Source organism: Falco naumanni, chromosome 9, assembly GCF_017639655.2.
Source record: "Falco naumanni isolate bFalNau1 chromosome 9, bFalNau1.pat, whole genome shotgun sequence".
NCBI lineage: Eukaryota > Metazoa > Chordata > Aves > Falconiformes > Falconidae > Falco > Falco naumanni.
In genome coordinates this window covers 34,307,913-34,323,756 of record NC_054062.1, presented here as the reverse complement: position 1 = coordinate 34,323,756, position 15,844 = coordinate 34,307,913, and the positions used below count along the sequence as shown (strand labels likewise).

The 15,844-nt window shown below is 53.6% G+C and overlaps 1 protein-coding gene across 2 annotated transcripts in view; it reads right to left on the bottom strand.

Annotated features, from left to right (window-relative positions):
* Window positions 1-1,567: 1,567 nt before the first annotated feature.
* Window positions 1,568-15,844, bottom strand: part of UNC5B (unc-5 netrin receptor B) — a 56,716-nt gene continuing 42,439 nt past the window's right edge. Inside the window, exons 3-17 of one of the 2 annotated variants that reach the window (XM_040607330.1) lie at window positions 14,899-15,042; window positions 13,002-13,105; window positions 11,915-12,095; window positions 11,202-11,369; window positions 10,693-10,857; window positions 9,881-9,913; window positions 8,601-8,795; window positions 7,763-8,143; window positions 7,252-7,339; window positions 6,994-7,162; window positions 6,649-6,882; window positions 5,598-5,747; window positions 5,159-5,323; window positions 4,890-5,068; window positions 1,568-4,489 (exon numbers count right to left, since the gene is read on the bottom strand). In XM_040607330.1, coding sequence (XP_040463264.1) covers window positions 4,324-4,489; window positions 4,890-5,068; window positions 5,159-5,323; window positions 5,598-5,747; window positions 6,649-6,882; window positions 6,994-7,162; window positions 7,252-7,339; window positions 7,763-8,143; window positions 8,601-8,795; window positions 9,881-9,913; window positions 10,693-10,857; window positions 11,202-11,369; window positions 11,915-12,095; window positions 13,002-13,105; window positions 14,899-15,042 — 2,522 coding nt within the window. In that variant the 3' untranslated portion in view covers window positions 1,568-4,323. The remainder of the gene's footprint in view (window positions 4,490-4,889; window positions 5,069-5,158; window positions 5,324-5,597; window positions 5,748-6,648; window positions 6,883-6,993; window positions 7,163-7,251; window positions 7,340-7,762; window positions 8,144-8,600; window positions 8,796-9,880; window positions 9,914-10,692; window positions 10,858-11,201; window positions 11,370-11,914; window positions 12,096-13,001; window positions 13,106-14,898; window positions 15,043-15,844) is intronic. The other variant, XM_040607331.1, reaches the window with a different exon arrangement.

The following is a 15,844-nucleotide window of genomic DNA, read 5'->3' as shown; positions in this document are numbered from 1 at the left end:
TGAAAAAGCACCTGAGGAGATGGCACAGCCTATCCGAGTCAGTAACTCATCAACTCAGAGGGATTCGCCTGATATTTCTGACCTGCTGCCGTCTATCATGTCAAAAAATCCACTGCTGGAGAAGAGCCTCAGATCACATCAGCACAAGGGACCGTGAAGGCCGAGCAGGGGAAATGAAGCCAGTCCACACTTAACCGAAGGCGTGACGGCCCCTTGAGTCAATTTTACCCACACGCGAGAGACCCTCTGCAACACAGACCCCCACATGGGCTCAGGGCAGGTTTTAGGGACACCCCTGTGCTCAAAGCAGGGTTCAGGCTGCTTCCCTCCACCCCAGCCCCAGAATACAGGGCCAGCGCCGGTCTGAAAGTGGGGTGAGCTGTGAAGGAGCGGAGAGGGTATCACGGCTATCCCATGCCATAGGACATCTATGGGCATCCATAGTACTACTTGCCCTTGCCATGCTAGAAGCATAATGGAGCAAAGGGCGTGCAAGTAATGGTTAAGAGATTAAAAAAAATTATTAACCAGGACTTACAGAGCAGCTGCCTCCACCCCTTGGTACAGCTTGATGTGCACAGAGCAGCTCACGGTAAGTGAATTGTAAAATCCAGCGGGACTGGCCCAAAGGAAATTTCCTGAACACACAATGGAAAAGTCAAGAGACCCTGACGTGCGCTGCTCCGGTGCTCCTGGGCATCCTCTCTCCGGATGAATAAATCTGTCAACACTTAGTGATGGCACGGCAGTGACTTTTGAATCTGTCATGGGGACTGAATTTTATGTGTATAAACTGCAGAGAGGATTTGGGCCAGCTTAATTTTAAGGGGAGTTAGCAAGCTGGGTATTTCTGTAGGAGGACATCAGGTGACTCAGGCAGCAGTCAGCTGAAGCTATCCACAGCTCTGGGCCCTTGGAAACATGGGCTAGTGCAAAAGGTGCCCAGCGAAAGCAACTTGGCAAACAGGTAAAAGGAATGAAGATGCAAAGAAAAAGTTACTGCTTCTGAGAAGGTATCTGCCCCAGCATAGTATTTGGTGCTGGAACGCAGGGGAGCAGTGTGGTGGAGGCGGTCCCCAAGGGAGTGATGGGGCAAGGCAAGGACACAGAAGAGCAAGGTGGGGGTTGGAGGACAGGGGTGCCCAAGTTACATACTACAGCTCCATACTCCTTTCCCCGCTCCCCAGTTAAGCACCCTGGGCCTGGTCCTTGCTGGAAGGGGCACTGCTTTCTGCAGGATATCCCTCAGGGAAGGAAATTAACTGCTTGATTGTGGCTTAGCCCACGAGACAGTTGTAGCACTAGTCTCCTGTCTTGTAATCATCCATGCGAGTCCAAAACAAACCATAAATCAATCTTTACAGCTTACCTCCATTAGGGACTCCGACAGCAACATCCTCCCGCTGCCAGCGTTGGGACACCTGAGGCGTCGGACCCAAAAACAGGCTGGAGGGGATGCGCAAGGGGATTCCCATGCTGCTGCTGCTGCTCCAGCCAGACCCAAACCCCTGCAGATGCTAAACCCAGCAGGAACTGGTGAGTGATGAACGTGAGAGGAGCGAGCAGATTGTTTCTCTTTTTTTTTATTAGACTAGGAAATATAATTTATTGCATAAAAATTAATTTGTTACAATAGGAATGCTAAACTTTATTTACAGTTCTTTAGTTTACAGAATAAACAGATGTGGTTTTAGAGGATGCCACCAGGCCCATCCCCTGGACATATAAATATGGAAACAGATTGCAGAGCAAGAGATGGACACTGCCAGCATGACACGGACCATGGGTTTGCCTTTGCCAAAATGCCCGGACGGAGAAATCTCTGGTCACGGAGGGAGGCGTGAAGGGCTTCTGGGAGCTGGCACCCATGGGAGATGGGCACAGGTGCTCAGAGGACCAGGGTGGGGGCAAACCCTGCCTCCTCCCTGTCCCGCTCCTGATGCAGGTTCCCTGGTCTGAAAAAAGGGGAGAAGCTCCCCAAACATGCACTTTGGCGGATCCAGGCAGCTGCTGCCCGCCAAAAGGAAGGGGAAGACAAATGCAGATGGATGGGGATGGAGGCAGAGGCACCTGCGGATGGGACGGATGGACAGACAGGTGCGTGTGCCGGTGTAGTGGTCTGTGAACCAGAGACAGTGAGAATGACAGCAAGAGAGATTCAGATGCAACCCCAAAGAAGAGGATCTCATCTCACAGAGAGCACTGCGGCACTGAGAAAGGAGCCCTATAAAACACCAGCAGCCAGTTTGATCTGTCAGCTCTTAATGTCTTTCCAAATTTGCTTACTCCCTCTTAGCTCAGAGGTGGGGTCTCGGGTATCAGATGCTCGAATGCAACGTAAAGGATGGATAAAACCCTTCATTACATGATGCAGGAGCTCACCCTGTAGAAGTCTTCCCATCCAGCACAAATGAAAAACAACCCCCCTCTCCCACAGCATTGAAAACCCAGCAAGAAATGAACCCAAGAGACCCCAAAACACAACAGGGACTGGCTCTATATATTCAATCACTGCTTCAAGAACTGCTGAAAGGAATCATATCTGTGCCCGAGCAATACTGAAAACTCCCCCTGAGCCACCCTGCAAAGGCGATGCTCTCACTGGTGGCAGGGCTCCCTGAGTTTGCTCTGGTCCACAGAGTGCTTCAGGATGCTGCAGGCACCCTGCAACACCAGTCCAGGGCTTCGCAGCCAGGACACTGCACATTGCAGCCTGAAACAGGACCTGCTCTCAGACCCTGCTCTTAATACTTCCACTGATGGAGAATCCACAGCCTTGCTGTGTGATCTAGTCTAATCCTGAGCTTACCATCCCCTACTTTTTTTTTTTTTTTTTTAAACAGACATATTTCTAAGATAGAGCACTTACTGAGTAACTATTTCTATCTGCAGGCAATCTAAATTTTTACCTTCATTTAGACACCGTATCTTTGTAAGGAACCTCACTCCTGCCTACCCCTTGATTACTTTCTGTTCATCTCACTTCTCCATCATTTATAAAAAGTCTATTACAGGGGGGAAAAAAAGGAGCTGCAATGAGAGGATGGAAACCCAATCGCTGCTTATGATGCTGTCCCTCACATGAAAATGCTCAGCCTGGCTTGCAACTTGGAGATACCAATGTCTCCCTCCCCGAATTCCTGCTGAAATACTGCATCAAAACCCAAGATCCCAAAAATGATGCAGTTTGCAAGGGGCTGCATCCTGGCCCACCAGCCCTCTACTCTCCCCGGACCCTTCCACAAGCTGCTTATCACCTCCCTCTGACCCCCAAGCCCAGTGCTCACTACAAAATCCTGGTGGGTTTAAAACGTCCCTCCTTTGGCCTGTAGGTTGGTAGGTTGGTGCAGGACTTGAAATCTTTGGTTTGTACAGAAGTTATGCAAATGAAGGCGTAGTCATCCTAAAAAGCTCCCCCAAACGATGCCAGGGAAGAATTCATTAAAAATACCCAGATCTGGACACACTCCCCTGCCAAACCCTAAATGAAGGGCAGCATCCCTCATCTCTCCTTGAAGGAGGAGGTGGACCCCTCACTCCACTGGGCACTGCTGCCAGGGAAAGGGGAGTTCGCAAGGAAAAAACTCTTGGGGAGGGTCTCAGCTGGCCCTGAACCAGAGGGGCGTAGAGGCACTTCACCCTACGGACTTCCCGGGGGTCCCAGGACATGTAAACACGTTTTTCTTGACTTGAATCACACTCTTTTCCCTACAAAAGCATGTTCATTTAAATCTCTCTCTTTGCCACCCTGACCATAGCAACGCTCTTGCTCTCACACACACAAAAAAGATTTATAAATCTTTTTTTTTTTTTTTTTTTTTTTTTTTTTTTTTAAAAAGGACTCATCCAAAGATCTGGATAATAAATTATTTGCGTTTCCTAAGAAACTTTTTTTTTTCCTTTTTTCTTTCTTATTTGCCTTGTTATGCTGTCTGAAGCTTTTGACAGAAGCTGTTCGCCTAGATTGTACTTGTCCCTTCAATGCAGAAAGGCTATTAAAGGAGGAGGAGGGGAACCCAAACAAAGGAGAAGGAAAGCCCCCGTCCCGACTCGAGAAGCCCTAATTCCTCCCCAGGCCATGAGGAGGAGGAGGAGGAGGAGGAATAGGAATGCTGCGTAACACTTGAATTGCTTGTAAACGCTGAGGATGGGTCTCTAAGGCTGACAGTGATGCGGGGAAGGAGGGAGAAGCAAAGGCCTCGGCCCTTCCTCACTCAGCCACTGCCCGGGGATGGATGTGCCTCCCTCCACCGTCAGGGAAGAGTCTCCCCCTCGCCCCCCATTTCGTCCTCCCGGCCCGCCAGCTGTGGGGAGGGAGCATCATCAGCAGTCCCCCTCTGTGGCCATGACCACCAGCATTTCGCTCTTGCCCATCTCTTCTAAGGCACTGGCCAGGGTGTTGAGATCGCCGTCGTCTTGGTGCTCGGCTTCCCATAAGTCCAGGAGCACCCCGGTGGGGCTGGCTTTGGTGGCAAAGTAGTTCAGATACCTGCAAAGGGGAAGCAGAGAGGAGGTCCAGGTTGGTGTGGTGCCCTTCAGGAATGCAACATGAACCCTGATGGAAATGCTGTAACACAAATGTCAAAGCCCTTGAGAAACTGTCTTCAATTTTTATACAGTGCTGGCATTCATGCGAAAGCAACACAAGCTTTGTTTTGCTGAAATTACCCTCCCTGCCTTCAGTCCCTGAAGGTGAAGCTAGGCAGAAATGGCACAAAGAGATGCATGAATACAGATGGGTATAACCATGCATAGCTATATCCATATTTACGGGTCGACCGATATGGCTGGCCATAACTTAGCTGGATGCATGCAGCAGGAAGGGAGCACAGAGCAAAGCCCCCATGCTCGGGGCACAGGAGGGGAAAGCAATGCATGGAGAAACCCACCGGTCCATGGAAAGTTTCTGGGCGAGAAGCCTCCAGTCGTTTCCCCTGGAGTTGGGAGCATCTAGGCTGTTGCAGATCTTCTGCCGGATGGAGAGGGGGATTTTGAAGGCATAGGGTCCCAGCTGGGCGGTGGTGGCACTGCTGTGGTGGGAGCACAGGGTGTCGAAGGAGCTGGCATGCTGCAAAGGGAAGGACGGGGTGAGATGCTGCACCACAGAGTAGCTCCTGAGCGTGTCCCCTTGCTGTCCCCCTGCCTCCCCACTGCTCACCTCTCCCAGCGTGATATGAAGCTGGAAGATCTGCCCTTCCCCTTCCACCTGCCGGACGCAGATCTTGCAGGTGAGCTCAGTGGAGGCCTGGCTGTACCTCTCCAACGTGAAAGTGCAGTGCAGGGCTCGCTGGCTGCCGCTCCAGATGTGATAGAAGGGGATTTCCTGTGGACCACAAAGCACGGGCTCAGCAAAGGCTCCCACAGCTCCCTTGAGAGATCAAACCTCCTCCAGCCACCCCATGGGGATGAGACAAGACAGAGGGACCACACAGACAGCATCCCACCAGGAAAGATCAGAAACCTGGTCCCCCTTCCTCCTCCATCCCTCTAGGAGACAACTCTGGAGACAAGACCAGGGCAGTCACAACCCCGTGGTGCCTGGCTGAAGATTCTGTCCCTGGTCTGGGACCCTGGCTGCCCCCACCTCAGCCCCTCACCTGGTACTTGGCCAGCAGCTTGCTCCTCCACAACGCATGGGGAATGTCATGGATGGAGAGACGCAGGTTGTGGTAGCTGTCCTTGAAGGGCAGGGACTTGGGCTCCTCCAGCAGGTACCCGCCCAGTGTTCGCTCCAGCTCCAGCACCTCCTGAGGGCAACAGGACAGGCAATGTGAGACCCAGGAGAAGAGCAGAGGCTGCTCCTCTCCCTGCTCCGTACCCAAAGCCAAGCACGTTCCTGCCAAGAGGAGCCAGCAGCAGCAAGGCCAGGACTTGTCAACTCATCTCACACACCAGCTTCACCTATAACTTGAATTGTGTAACGCGAGCATCTGTACATGCCTCTGTACTCCTCAGGCAACGCAAAGGTCCAACACAAAGGTCGGGCACTCTCTTGAAGAGTGCCCACTCTTTTTGTTTTTAACACCATCCCACTGTTACATTAGTCACTCCTAGCAGAAAAATATGATCCAGGAGCCAGAGCACTGCCTACATCTCCACCTAGAGGCACTACAGCAATCCTGACGCCACAGGACAAGTCACGGAATTAAAACAGCCACTGTTTTAATTCCACACACCACCAGCCACAGGTGGTGATCCAGGTGGCCAAAGCATCACAATTCAAGCTTCCTGTACTGCACTCGATGTCAGCACAAAACCCTCCCAGGAGGGGAGAAACATGTCTCCACGTAGGAATAACAGGATCTATAGAAAACTAAGGCAAATCACAGCAGCAAGTGTTTTTCTGCGTGGCAGAGAGAAAACCCACCCAGCAGCAGCAAAACCTCTCCCGTAACGTCTGCAGAAGTGGTACCTAGTACAGGAGCTAAGCAACATCCTCACCGTTTCCTTCGGAGAGGGTGAGGAAGGACAGAGAAAACAGTAAACACGCTTATTATTTCACTGTGGTCACTTTGCAGGCAGTTGCATCAGGTTGCCTGCTCCCCAGGGCCAGGCCATCCAGAGAGGCATCAGGCAGCACCCTGCCACCATCGCAAACAGCTTTGGGAAGCAGGGGCAGCCCATGCTGGTGTCACAAGGCGATGTTACCTTCAGAGCATCTGGCGTGTCCTCCAAGCAGTAGACCTTGAGGCTGTACTCCAGTGAGGTGCAAACGGTGGGGGCAAAGATCGCCAGCTGGAGCCTCTTGATGGCTGACCTGGAGTAGGACTCTCCCACAAAGACGTAGGTGCCAAGCTGGTCTAGCAAAATGTGGCAGGACTTGGCTTCCAACTGGCAGTAGCAGGGAGTGTTGAGGGTCTCTTCATCCAGGGTCACAACTTCCTACAGGGAGGGATGGGAAATCAAGGCTGGAGGTCAGCCCGCCGTCCAGAGGGTTGTGTTGCAGAATGCTAATGGTCTTCGCTGGCTGCAGGGGCTGGGTTCCCACCTTACCTCCCAGTTGCCCTGGTGGGACTGAGTTTTCAGCTGGTAAATCCAATCCGAGGAGCTGACATCAGCACAGTGGGGAATGGTCAGGACGACGGGGCGGCACAGGAGCAAGCCGGTGGGTCCGCAGGTCACCGCTGGGCTCAGCACTGTCTGTGTGCCTTCAGAGGGCAGGCTGGAGCGGGGAGAGGGGACACCGGTTGGAAAGAAAGTCTCACGGCAGCCAACAAGGAACAAAAGCACGGGCAGTGCAGTGTGACTTACAGGGTGCTCTCTGCCTTGTTGAGGACCAGGTACATCTCGTAGAACTTCCCCTGGGGGATGGCCCCATGGGGCACCAGCAGGCTCACTCCTAGTATGGCACACACAGGCGTTAGTCACAAAATGAGGGACAAACTGCCAGGGAGAAATCACCCCTCCACCCCAGACAGCAGTGAGCTAGGGCAGCCCAGAGTACCCTGGGAGAAACATCTCCAGATGTTCCTTAGCTGCACTGCCTGCAGGGAGGAGCCAGGCCACTGCATTAGGAAGCAAAACCACAGGATGGGTCTTTTTGCAATGCCCTGAACTGATGGCAGGGCTGGCCAGGAAAGTCCCAGGAGGCTGTGACCTCCAGCGTGAGAAGCCTGGCTTGGGAATGGCTTGCTGCCTTCCTCCCCTGAGCCAGCTTTGGGATAGAAAAGGACCACTCACAGCAGGCAAGTCTGCTGGAACAAGACCGACCCCTTGATCATTCAGCAGCCAAACATGCCCTCTTCCCCAGCCTGCGGCTTACCGGTGCCCGGTATGGTGAGCCTTCCTCCCAGGTAGCCAAACGTGCCACTGGCACTGTTGCCATGCTCCCGGGGCAAGCTGAGGAGATGCTGGGAGCCCAGGGCTTTGCTCCGCATGTTTGTGAAGTGGCCATCCCTGGTGTTGTCCCCTGGGTAGGTGCCGGTGGCAGGGACACTCCCAAGCAGGTCCGTCCCATCGTGGAGCCCCGGTGAGGAGGAGTTGTACACCTTGATCTTGAGGTTGGGGAGGGGGTCGAGCAGGGGGGAGTTGGTCATGGGGATCTTGTCAGAGGAGTCCTGCAGGGCGTACATGGGGCCACGGTACACCCCCGCGCTGGCCGTCAGGTCCGGCTGCATCGAGGGGTGCAGCAGCTGAGGGTTATCTATGGGAGCAGGAAACTCAGATGGCATGGAGATGGCAGTGGAAACAAGGGGGTGTAAAAGCACTGCTTGACTGGGAGAGATGCCTGTGAAAAGCCCTCCTCGCTCAGCAAGGAACAGAAAGCACGTAGGAGGTACAGTGGGTACAGCCTGGGCTACATTCGTCCACCTTCCACCAGGCACTTGGAAGGGAACTGCTCAGCATTACGACTAAGCAAGGAGCAGCACCCCACAGTAAATTCCCACCACGTCTGCTTTGCAGATGCTTTGCCCTGTCTCCCCCCATCAACACCTGACCACCGCCACGGAGCTCTCAGTTTCCAAAAATCAGCATATTCTCCTAGAAAATAGGGCTGGGGGTCTACCAGGGACCTGTCCCCTACTGTGATTTGCAACCTGACCTTCCTTCTGCCTGGGCTTGAGCTGGCAGGCAGGACCCACACGGGCTATGGCTCTTACCATGCCGGGAGGTCTTGAAGTTGACAGGGTGGAAGCCTCCAGTGAGAGCGGCTGATGAGTCTGTGATGTCCGTGTCAAAGTCCCGGCATCTCCTCCGGTACACCACCACTCCCACAGCCATGAGGATCACGATGAAGACAAAAATGGCCACCACCAGCCCAGCATACAGGGCCACATCACCTGTGGCCTCCAGCACTTGGAGGCATTAAAGAAACAGAAGTGAAAAAAGGAGCACCAGAAATGCACGTCAAGCCCCACCACTGCTCCCCAACTCTACCACTACCTCAGGACGCAGGCATGAAGGGGAGAATGTGTACTGGGCCTGCTGGAAAGGCTGTGGTAGGAGGATGGAGGGTGTTTTCTAAGGAGTCCAGAAGTCAAGAGCAATGCCAGAGAATAAGATGGAGGTGAGCCCCTCAAACCTTTGGAGGACACCTTGCCACAGCACGTGCAAACTTTACCTGAGCACCAAGAATCCCAGAAACATTAAGGTCTGCTAATCTGAAGCTATCAACCCTCACACCCTGACAGAGATGACCCTGAGGGGTAAGCGTAATGCCCGGCCATGCATCCATCCAGAAAGATCGAGAGTCACTGTATCTATATAGACACCTCTCAGCTTCCCCATCTTCCCATCCCCTGCCACAAGGCTCTTATCTTTAAATGCCTGGTATAGCTTGGATATATCTGCCCAGAAAGGAGAGGGATAAAGAGGGAAGGCAGAGCATGGTAAAGCGTCCAGCAGCAGCAGCTGAGCACGCTCAGCCCACCCTTCTCTCCTCCCTTCCTCCACACCTGCCTGCAACTCTTTCTTTTTTATGGTTTTGTGCTGGAGTGAAGCCCTGTCCTGAGCAACCTCAACCGCGTTAGGCCTATGACACTGCTGGGAGGTGTCACCTCATCCCTGAGTCTCTCCATCCGGCTGCCAGAAACAGGAACCCTGCTGTGCCCTGGGACCTCTAACTTGAGGAAAAAGTCCTTGTGGGGAGGTGACAATGCCTGGAGTAGCTTTGGTGGTGTGACACCGGCTGCATCAGGGTGCACCCAGAAACTGCAGGCAGCAAAAGGGGGATGGGAGTGGGAGGGCAAAAGTGGGCTGTATATTTATAGCTTCAAGCAGAGCATGTGATTTAATGTACACAGGAGTTCTGGGGTGGGCTTTAGGCGCTCCCTCCTCCCACCCTGCCCACCCTGCTGAGGAGCCCTACCATGGGTGCAACAGAACAGAACCAAAGCAATGCCTCGCAAAGAAACAAAATGGCCATGAAATGAGCACTTACGGTGGCTTTTGGGTTCGCTTAGAACTCTTTTATCTGTTAGGGAAAACAAAGTTAGAAAACAAAAGGTGAAGGTGGCAATGGTGCAATGGGGATGAGATGAAACAGAAGGCAGGGGAGGAAGCCAGCCCGGGGGGCATGAGGAGCCCTAGCATGGTGGGGAGGGACTGGAGAGCAGCATCATTCCCCAGGGCATGCAAAAGCCAAGTAGAAGCATGGTGACAAGGACGTTCCCATGGCCAGACAGTCCCCAGGGTGCATGTCCCCAGCTAACTTTGGGCATTTCTGGCCATGGCAGCATAAAAGGGGACAGTGGTGTCACACAGCAGCAGGTGGCAGCATCGGCTGCTCAGCCTTCAACGTGCCCACTCAGCGTAGCAGAACCATTATTACCATTATTGGGCTTTTTTGTACCTGCTGCTCCAGAGCTCCTGCTGAGCAACGATCCAGGCCAGGTGTTTTCATGGTGAGGCTGAGAAACCCCTCCTGGCTTGCCCCCAGTAACCACGACCAGCCTTATTTCAGCAGAGACCCCAAATCCAGCACCATTTCAGAAGGCTTGGTGGGACATTTAGATCCCACCAAAAATCCCCAAATCTTTCTTTCCACTGGGTAAGAACTAGCTTTGAAAGGGGTGAATCCGGTTTAAAAAAACCTTGTTAAAGACACGATGTAAAAATTAGGTGCCTTCCACAGCACTGCCTGCCCCATCAACTTGGAGGCACTGCCAGCAATAGTGTGGCCATGTGCCAGAGCACCACGGCTGCTGGCAACATCTACGGCACCAGTCCCTGTCCACCCTCCTGCATACTCACTCTGCATGCAGAGCCCATCGGTGCAGTTTTTGGAGTCGAGCAGCACGCCGCTGCAGTCCTTGCCGCCGTTGCGGGGAGCTGGGGCGGCACACTCCCGGCTGCGCCAGTGGGTGCACTCAGTGCTGCACGCTGACCACTTGCTCCACTCCGTCCATGCTCCATCCACTGCGGGCCACCAAACACAGGCATGTCAGTAAACCCCTTGGCACGGCCTCAGGGCTTGTTCCCCAGCGCTGGGATCCCTCCAGCAGCAGAAAGGTGCCAGCGCCCATCTCAGGGCTTCCAGAGACCTCTGGGGCACATTATCCCAGCAAACCCAGCCCCTGTCTGGGGAGGCTAAGTTGCATCTCTGCAGACATCTGCAGCTCTTTCAAGTCCTGGCAGACTGAAAGATGCTTTGGACTGGTCTCCTGAGCCCCTCTCTGCTTGGGGTACACTGGGAGCACAGCTGGGCTGTGTAACCCGGGGGACGGGCAGTGTGGGCAGGCCGGTTCCCGAACCCGCCTTACCTGGGCAGAGGGTGGTGCAGGTGATTTTCTGGAAGGGCTGCCCATCACAGAAGGAGCCACCGTTCAGCGGCGCAGGGTTGGTGCACGTCCGGGTGCGCTTCTGCCAGCCCCGGCCACAGCGGTTGTTGCAAGGAGACCACTCAGACCAGGTGGACCAGCCACCATTCACTGCACGAGGAGACAGACAGTTTTAACACGTCAATGGAGCCCATTTCAGCAGGATCTGGAGCTAAGCTTAGGGTTCTCTGAATCCTCTGTTCTTACATCATCTGCGACACGCTGGAACAGCTCACCCTCACGAAAAGCAAATCATGAAACTCCTTCTCATGTCACATACTCCATGCACAAGGTGCTCAAGCCTGCTCTGGTCCTTTTCCCACTTCGCAAGTATTTTTGCATCTGGCCACAACAGATCTTTGGTTTCATAGCAAAGTTCAGCCAAATGCAGCTTATTAGCTGCTTTGAGAGTCAAAGCAATGTGGCTGGGTTCAACCTCCCCTCACCTTTGTACCCAACTGAGAAGGCTTGGAAATACCTGCAGCCTGTGCAAGCTGGTAGAGGTTCCTGTTTTGCAGACATTGGCTATTGCCTAATCTAATGCAATGCTCTGGTGGGGTTTACTCCTACCACTCCCAGGAAGTGCCTGTATTTCCCCTTGGCTTGGAGACAAGGTCATCAGCAAAGGTCCCCTCCCCAAGAGCAAGGGCCACTACCGTAGACGATGACAGCGGCTGTGGTGCTCCGGCGCTTGGCCACGATGTTCTTGGCCATGCAAGTGTAATTAGCAGTGTCCAAGAGCCGGGCCTGCTTGATGATGAGGTTGTGATCGATGGTGATCAGGAAGTTGGTGTCCTGGGTGGGATCGATGACATCCTCATTCCTCAGCCATTCCACCTGGCAATGCAAAGGAAGGGGTGTGTAAGGATAGTGATTAAGCTGAACAACAACTGAACACTCAGTCATGGAAAACTTGTCACAGGTTTCAGTGGAAATGCCTATCCCACATGCTCCCCACCATGAGGATCTCCAAGGGCCCCAAAGTTAAGCTAAGACACAATTGCTTAACTAGGCTGTTTGAGAATGGCGCGAGCCAATGCCATCACCAAGTGCAGGTGTGGGCAGAAGCAAGGAGAAACATCAGGTTGGAGGAGCTCAATTCACCAGCCATGACAGAGAGCAAAACCCCCCTGGACCAGCCTATGACGTGCACTACAGCCCTCCCATCTTCATCACCAACACCACCGATACCCTCAGCACCACAACCACTGACTGGCCAACCTTGCCTCTGAATATATTTATCTCTCCTTGAAAGCTGGGCCAAACCAGGCCTGGCAGGGGCACCCTACTGCTGTTTTGGCCAAGGATGTGACGTTGTGGCTACCACTAATGCACACCTCCTGGGGGCTGACGGAGCTGTGGGCAAGGGAAGCACTGCTACTGTGCTAGGGAAACCCATCTGTATTGACCTCCCCAGCCCTTGGCTTGCACTTGCGACTGCTCCCCTTCAGAAAAATCATTGGGTGCCCCCTTGTTAGATCTTCCCTCTAACGGGTTAATGGCATAGCAGGAAGCATGGGAGGGCTGGGTTCAGCAGGTGCTGAGGTTACATCTGTTATTAGATGTCAGAATAGCAGGTCCACTGCTCGATATAAACAATTCTGCTGAATAATGAAAGCTGACGGTCTCAGCACGAGGCCATCCATCACAGCTGCAAGCCATCTTGCAGGGATGTGTGCTGTCTCTCCCCAGGATGGGAGGGGACACCCCACTGGCCATTTTTTTGACTGCTGAGCTGCTCACCTCAGCCTGCGGCACCCCCTCGGGTGGGCGGCACTGCAGCAGGACCTCATGCTCCAGTGGGACCTCCTTGCCCAGCGGCTCCTGGTCGAAGTTCTTCCGTAGGTCTGGGAGGGAAAGGAAAACCCAGGGGTTACCAGCCCACTGCAGAAACAAGGCAACCTGCAAAACCTTGGTGGGGAGAGAGCATCACCTGGGCACCAGGGGCCCACGACTAGGGAAGTCCCTCTGGCACAGCACAGCTAAAGCAAAACATGTCCTGGGAGGAAGGAGCCAAAGCAGCATCTTTTCCAGGATGGACCTGGGACAGCACATGCTGCTCAAAGATGATGCCTGTCCTCCTTCATGTGCTTGCAAGCTTAGAACCCCTCCTGTATTTTCCTTTTGGGGCTAAACCTCAGCTTAACTATTGTTTTTTCAACCCTCCCGTTCCCTTTCACCTCTGGACTCTGCACCAGGACACTTCTTTGTTGAAGGGAGAAAAAATGAGATTTACACAACAGCTCCGGCTCCCACGTCAGTGTCAAAATGAATCCCCAAATATCAGGGCTATAGGGCCTTGCTGCTCACCTCTGCCCCAGTCAGTCCTGGCTAAGCCCCACCCCCAGACCCGCTGGAAACCTGGCCATCACACTGGAGCCGAAATAGGGAACGGATGCTACTGAAAAGCCAGGCTCACTCAGCAAGGGGCTGGCCAGTGCTTTGGGGAAGGGGGAGAGGCAAGAAGCCCAGCAGAGCCCCCAGGGACGTGGGAGATGTGGAAGGGTCCTGCTCCAGAGCCTTGAAAGGAGCACGAGCATCACTAGATGGTGCTGCAACCCTCTGCTACGGCACCCAGCCCTCTACAGCTGCGGCTCCGCGTCCGCAGGGCAGTGATCCCTCGGTTCCTTCCATCTGCTCGGCTGTGAGAAACACCAAGCCCTTGGCTGGGGCCGGACAAATCGGCTCCCTCAGTAGCCAGCCCTGTGCCTCGTAACATTTTCCCTGTTCTGACTAAATCCTTCAACAGCATAGCTGATTCACCAGCCACCTCCGTTTTGGATAATGTGTTGGATTATTAGCCCTCTAATAGCAAAATCTGTTTACAACTGGGGAAGCCTGGCTGTTCTCCTATAGCTTTGCCATCTCATTTGCTAAAAGAGCAAATTCAGCCGGGTAACAGCCCGATTAACTCACCCTTAATCAGGCTGACACCCGCAAACAGCAGCTTAGAGAAGTGACATATGACAGCAGGGGCTCCAGGGAGACTGAGTCGCTGATTCAGGCAAAGCGTGCAAGGTGCTAACCGTTGGGTTATTAACGATAATAAAGCACTGGGAAGAGCTGAGCACGCTGATGGGCAATGCGGTATTAACCCAGGTAGTGCCACAGCCTCTCGCCCAGGCAGGTAGGAATGATGCCTGCTCAGAAGCAAAGGTAAAGCTGTGATGGGGACCTAAGACCAGGGCCATCCAGCAAGCATGGGTCATCTCCAACTGACCAAAAAGCCCTGCTTTCAACAGGGAGCCAAATTTTGGACGCTGCCAACCCCGCTCAGCTGCACCCACTGTGTCTCAGAGGTCCCAGAAAGCCAGGAATGAACAACTTGGCCACTATTTCAGCTGGTGTTGCTGACAGAAGCAGCACACACCTGGCTTGACAGCACTGCTTTTTCATCCTGGGATCCAGGGTCACACCTCAGGCTTTGCAAACAATTTCTGAATCAGTGGACTGTACCCTCTGGGACCCTTTTGGGGCCCCCAAACTGGAAAAGAAGGTGGGAGAAGGATTCATTTGAACTAAATTAACAGACTGTGAGCTGAAGCAGTGCAGGTAGGTGAACACAGCTCTTGCAGAGGGAGCAGGGAGCGCTGTCAGAGGGGTCATGTCTGGGCAAGCACTACACATCCTGGGCACTTACATGCTATGCGGACGTATGCCCTGCGGCTCTTTGTGGTGCCTGCGGAGCTCCAGGCCACACACTGGCACCAGTAATCTTCTAAGCCGAAGAGCTCCTCCACCTGCTGCCGGGAGACCTCGATCTGCACCTCCCGCACCAGCATCCCTGAAAAGCGACAGAGGGATGGCATCAGCTCAGCAGGAGCACTTGGGAGAATGGAAACCGAAAGGGGCTGGTGGACACATAAAGCTCCAGGAATAGAAGCAGCAGGCTGGAGGCATCTCGAAGGCATCTGGGTTTGGCACCTCTTCAAATCAGGGAGACTGTTCCCTCCAGAGGGTGACTTGCAGCTGAAGCCAAGGCAATGGCTCATGTAGAGGAGTCTTCTCTTTTTATTCTTCCCCAGTCTGGCTGGGCAGGACCAGGAGCTCTTGACCATTTCCACAGGCATCACTTCCCTCACCATCCCTCTTCCCTTGGCACCAACATCCCCATCCCTGCCCAGACCCCTTCCCACCCCCCAGGGTTGAAGGATGCCTCCAAGGCTTTGCTGTGGGCAGAAACCATCTCTGTCAGCTGGCGTTTAAAGACAGATATAACAAGACAAATAAAAGATCTTAAGGAAATCATTCAACAATGATGATGCTTCATGCCCACTGACTCCAAAAAGGGTTATGTACCTCCAACAACCCCCCAACGCCCCCGTGAAGTCTGCCAGGACACCCTGGCTGTGGCAGGGGTGCAATGACAAAGGTGGCACCACCAATTCTAGGACACAGTCCCCTGGACCACAGGATGCTGAGGCTTGCCTGACACATCAGCCCCTTATGGCATGGCTGTTGCCAAGGGCAGGAGGGACTCGGGGCTTATTTTTCCTTATTTTAAGCAATACCTGCCCTTTTTTTGCAGCTTCTATTTACAAAAAGGCCTCAATTTCACGGTGATGGAGAGCTGCATGCTCCCCAGC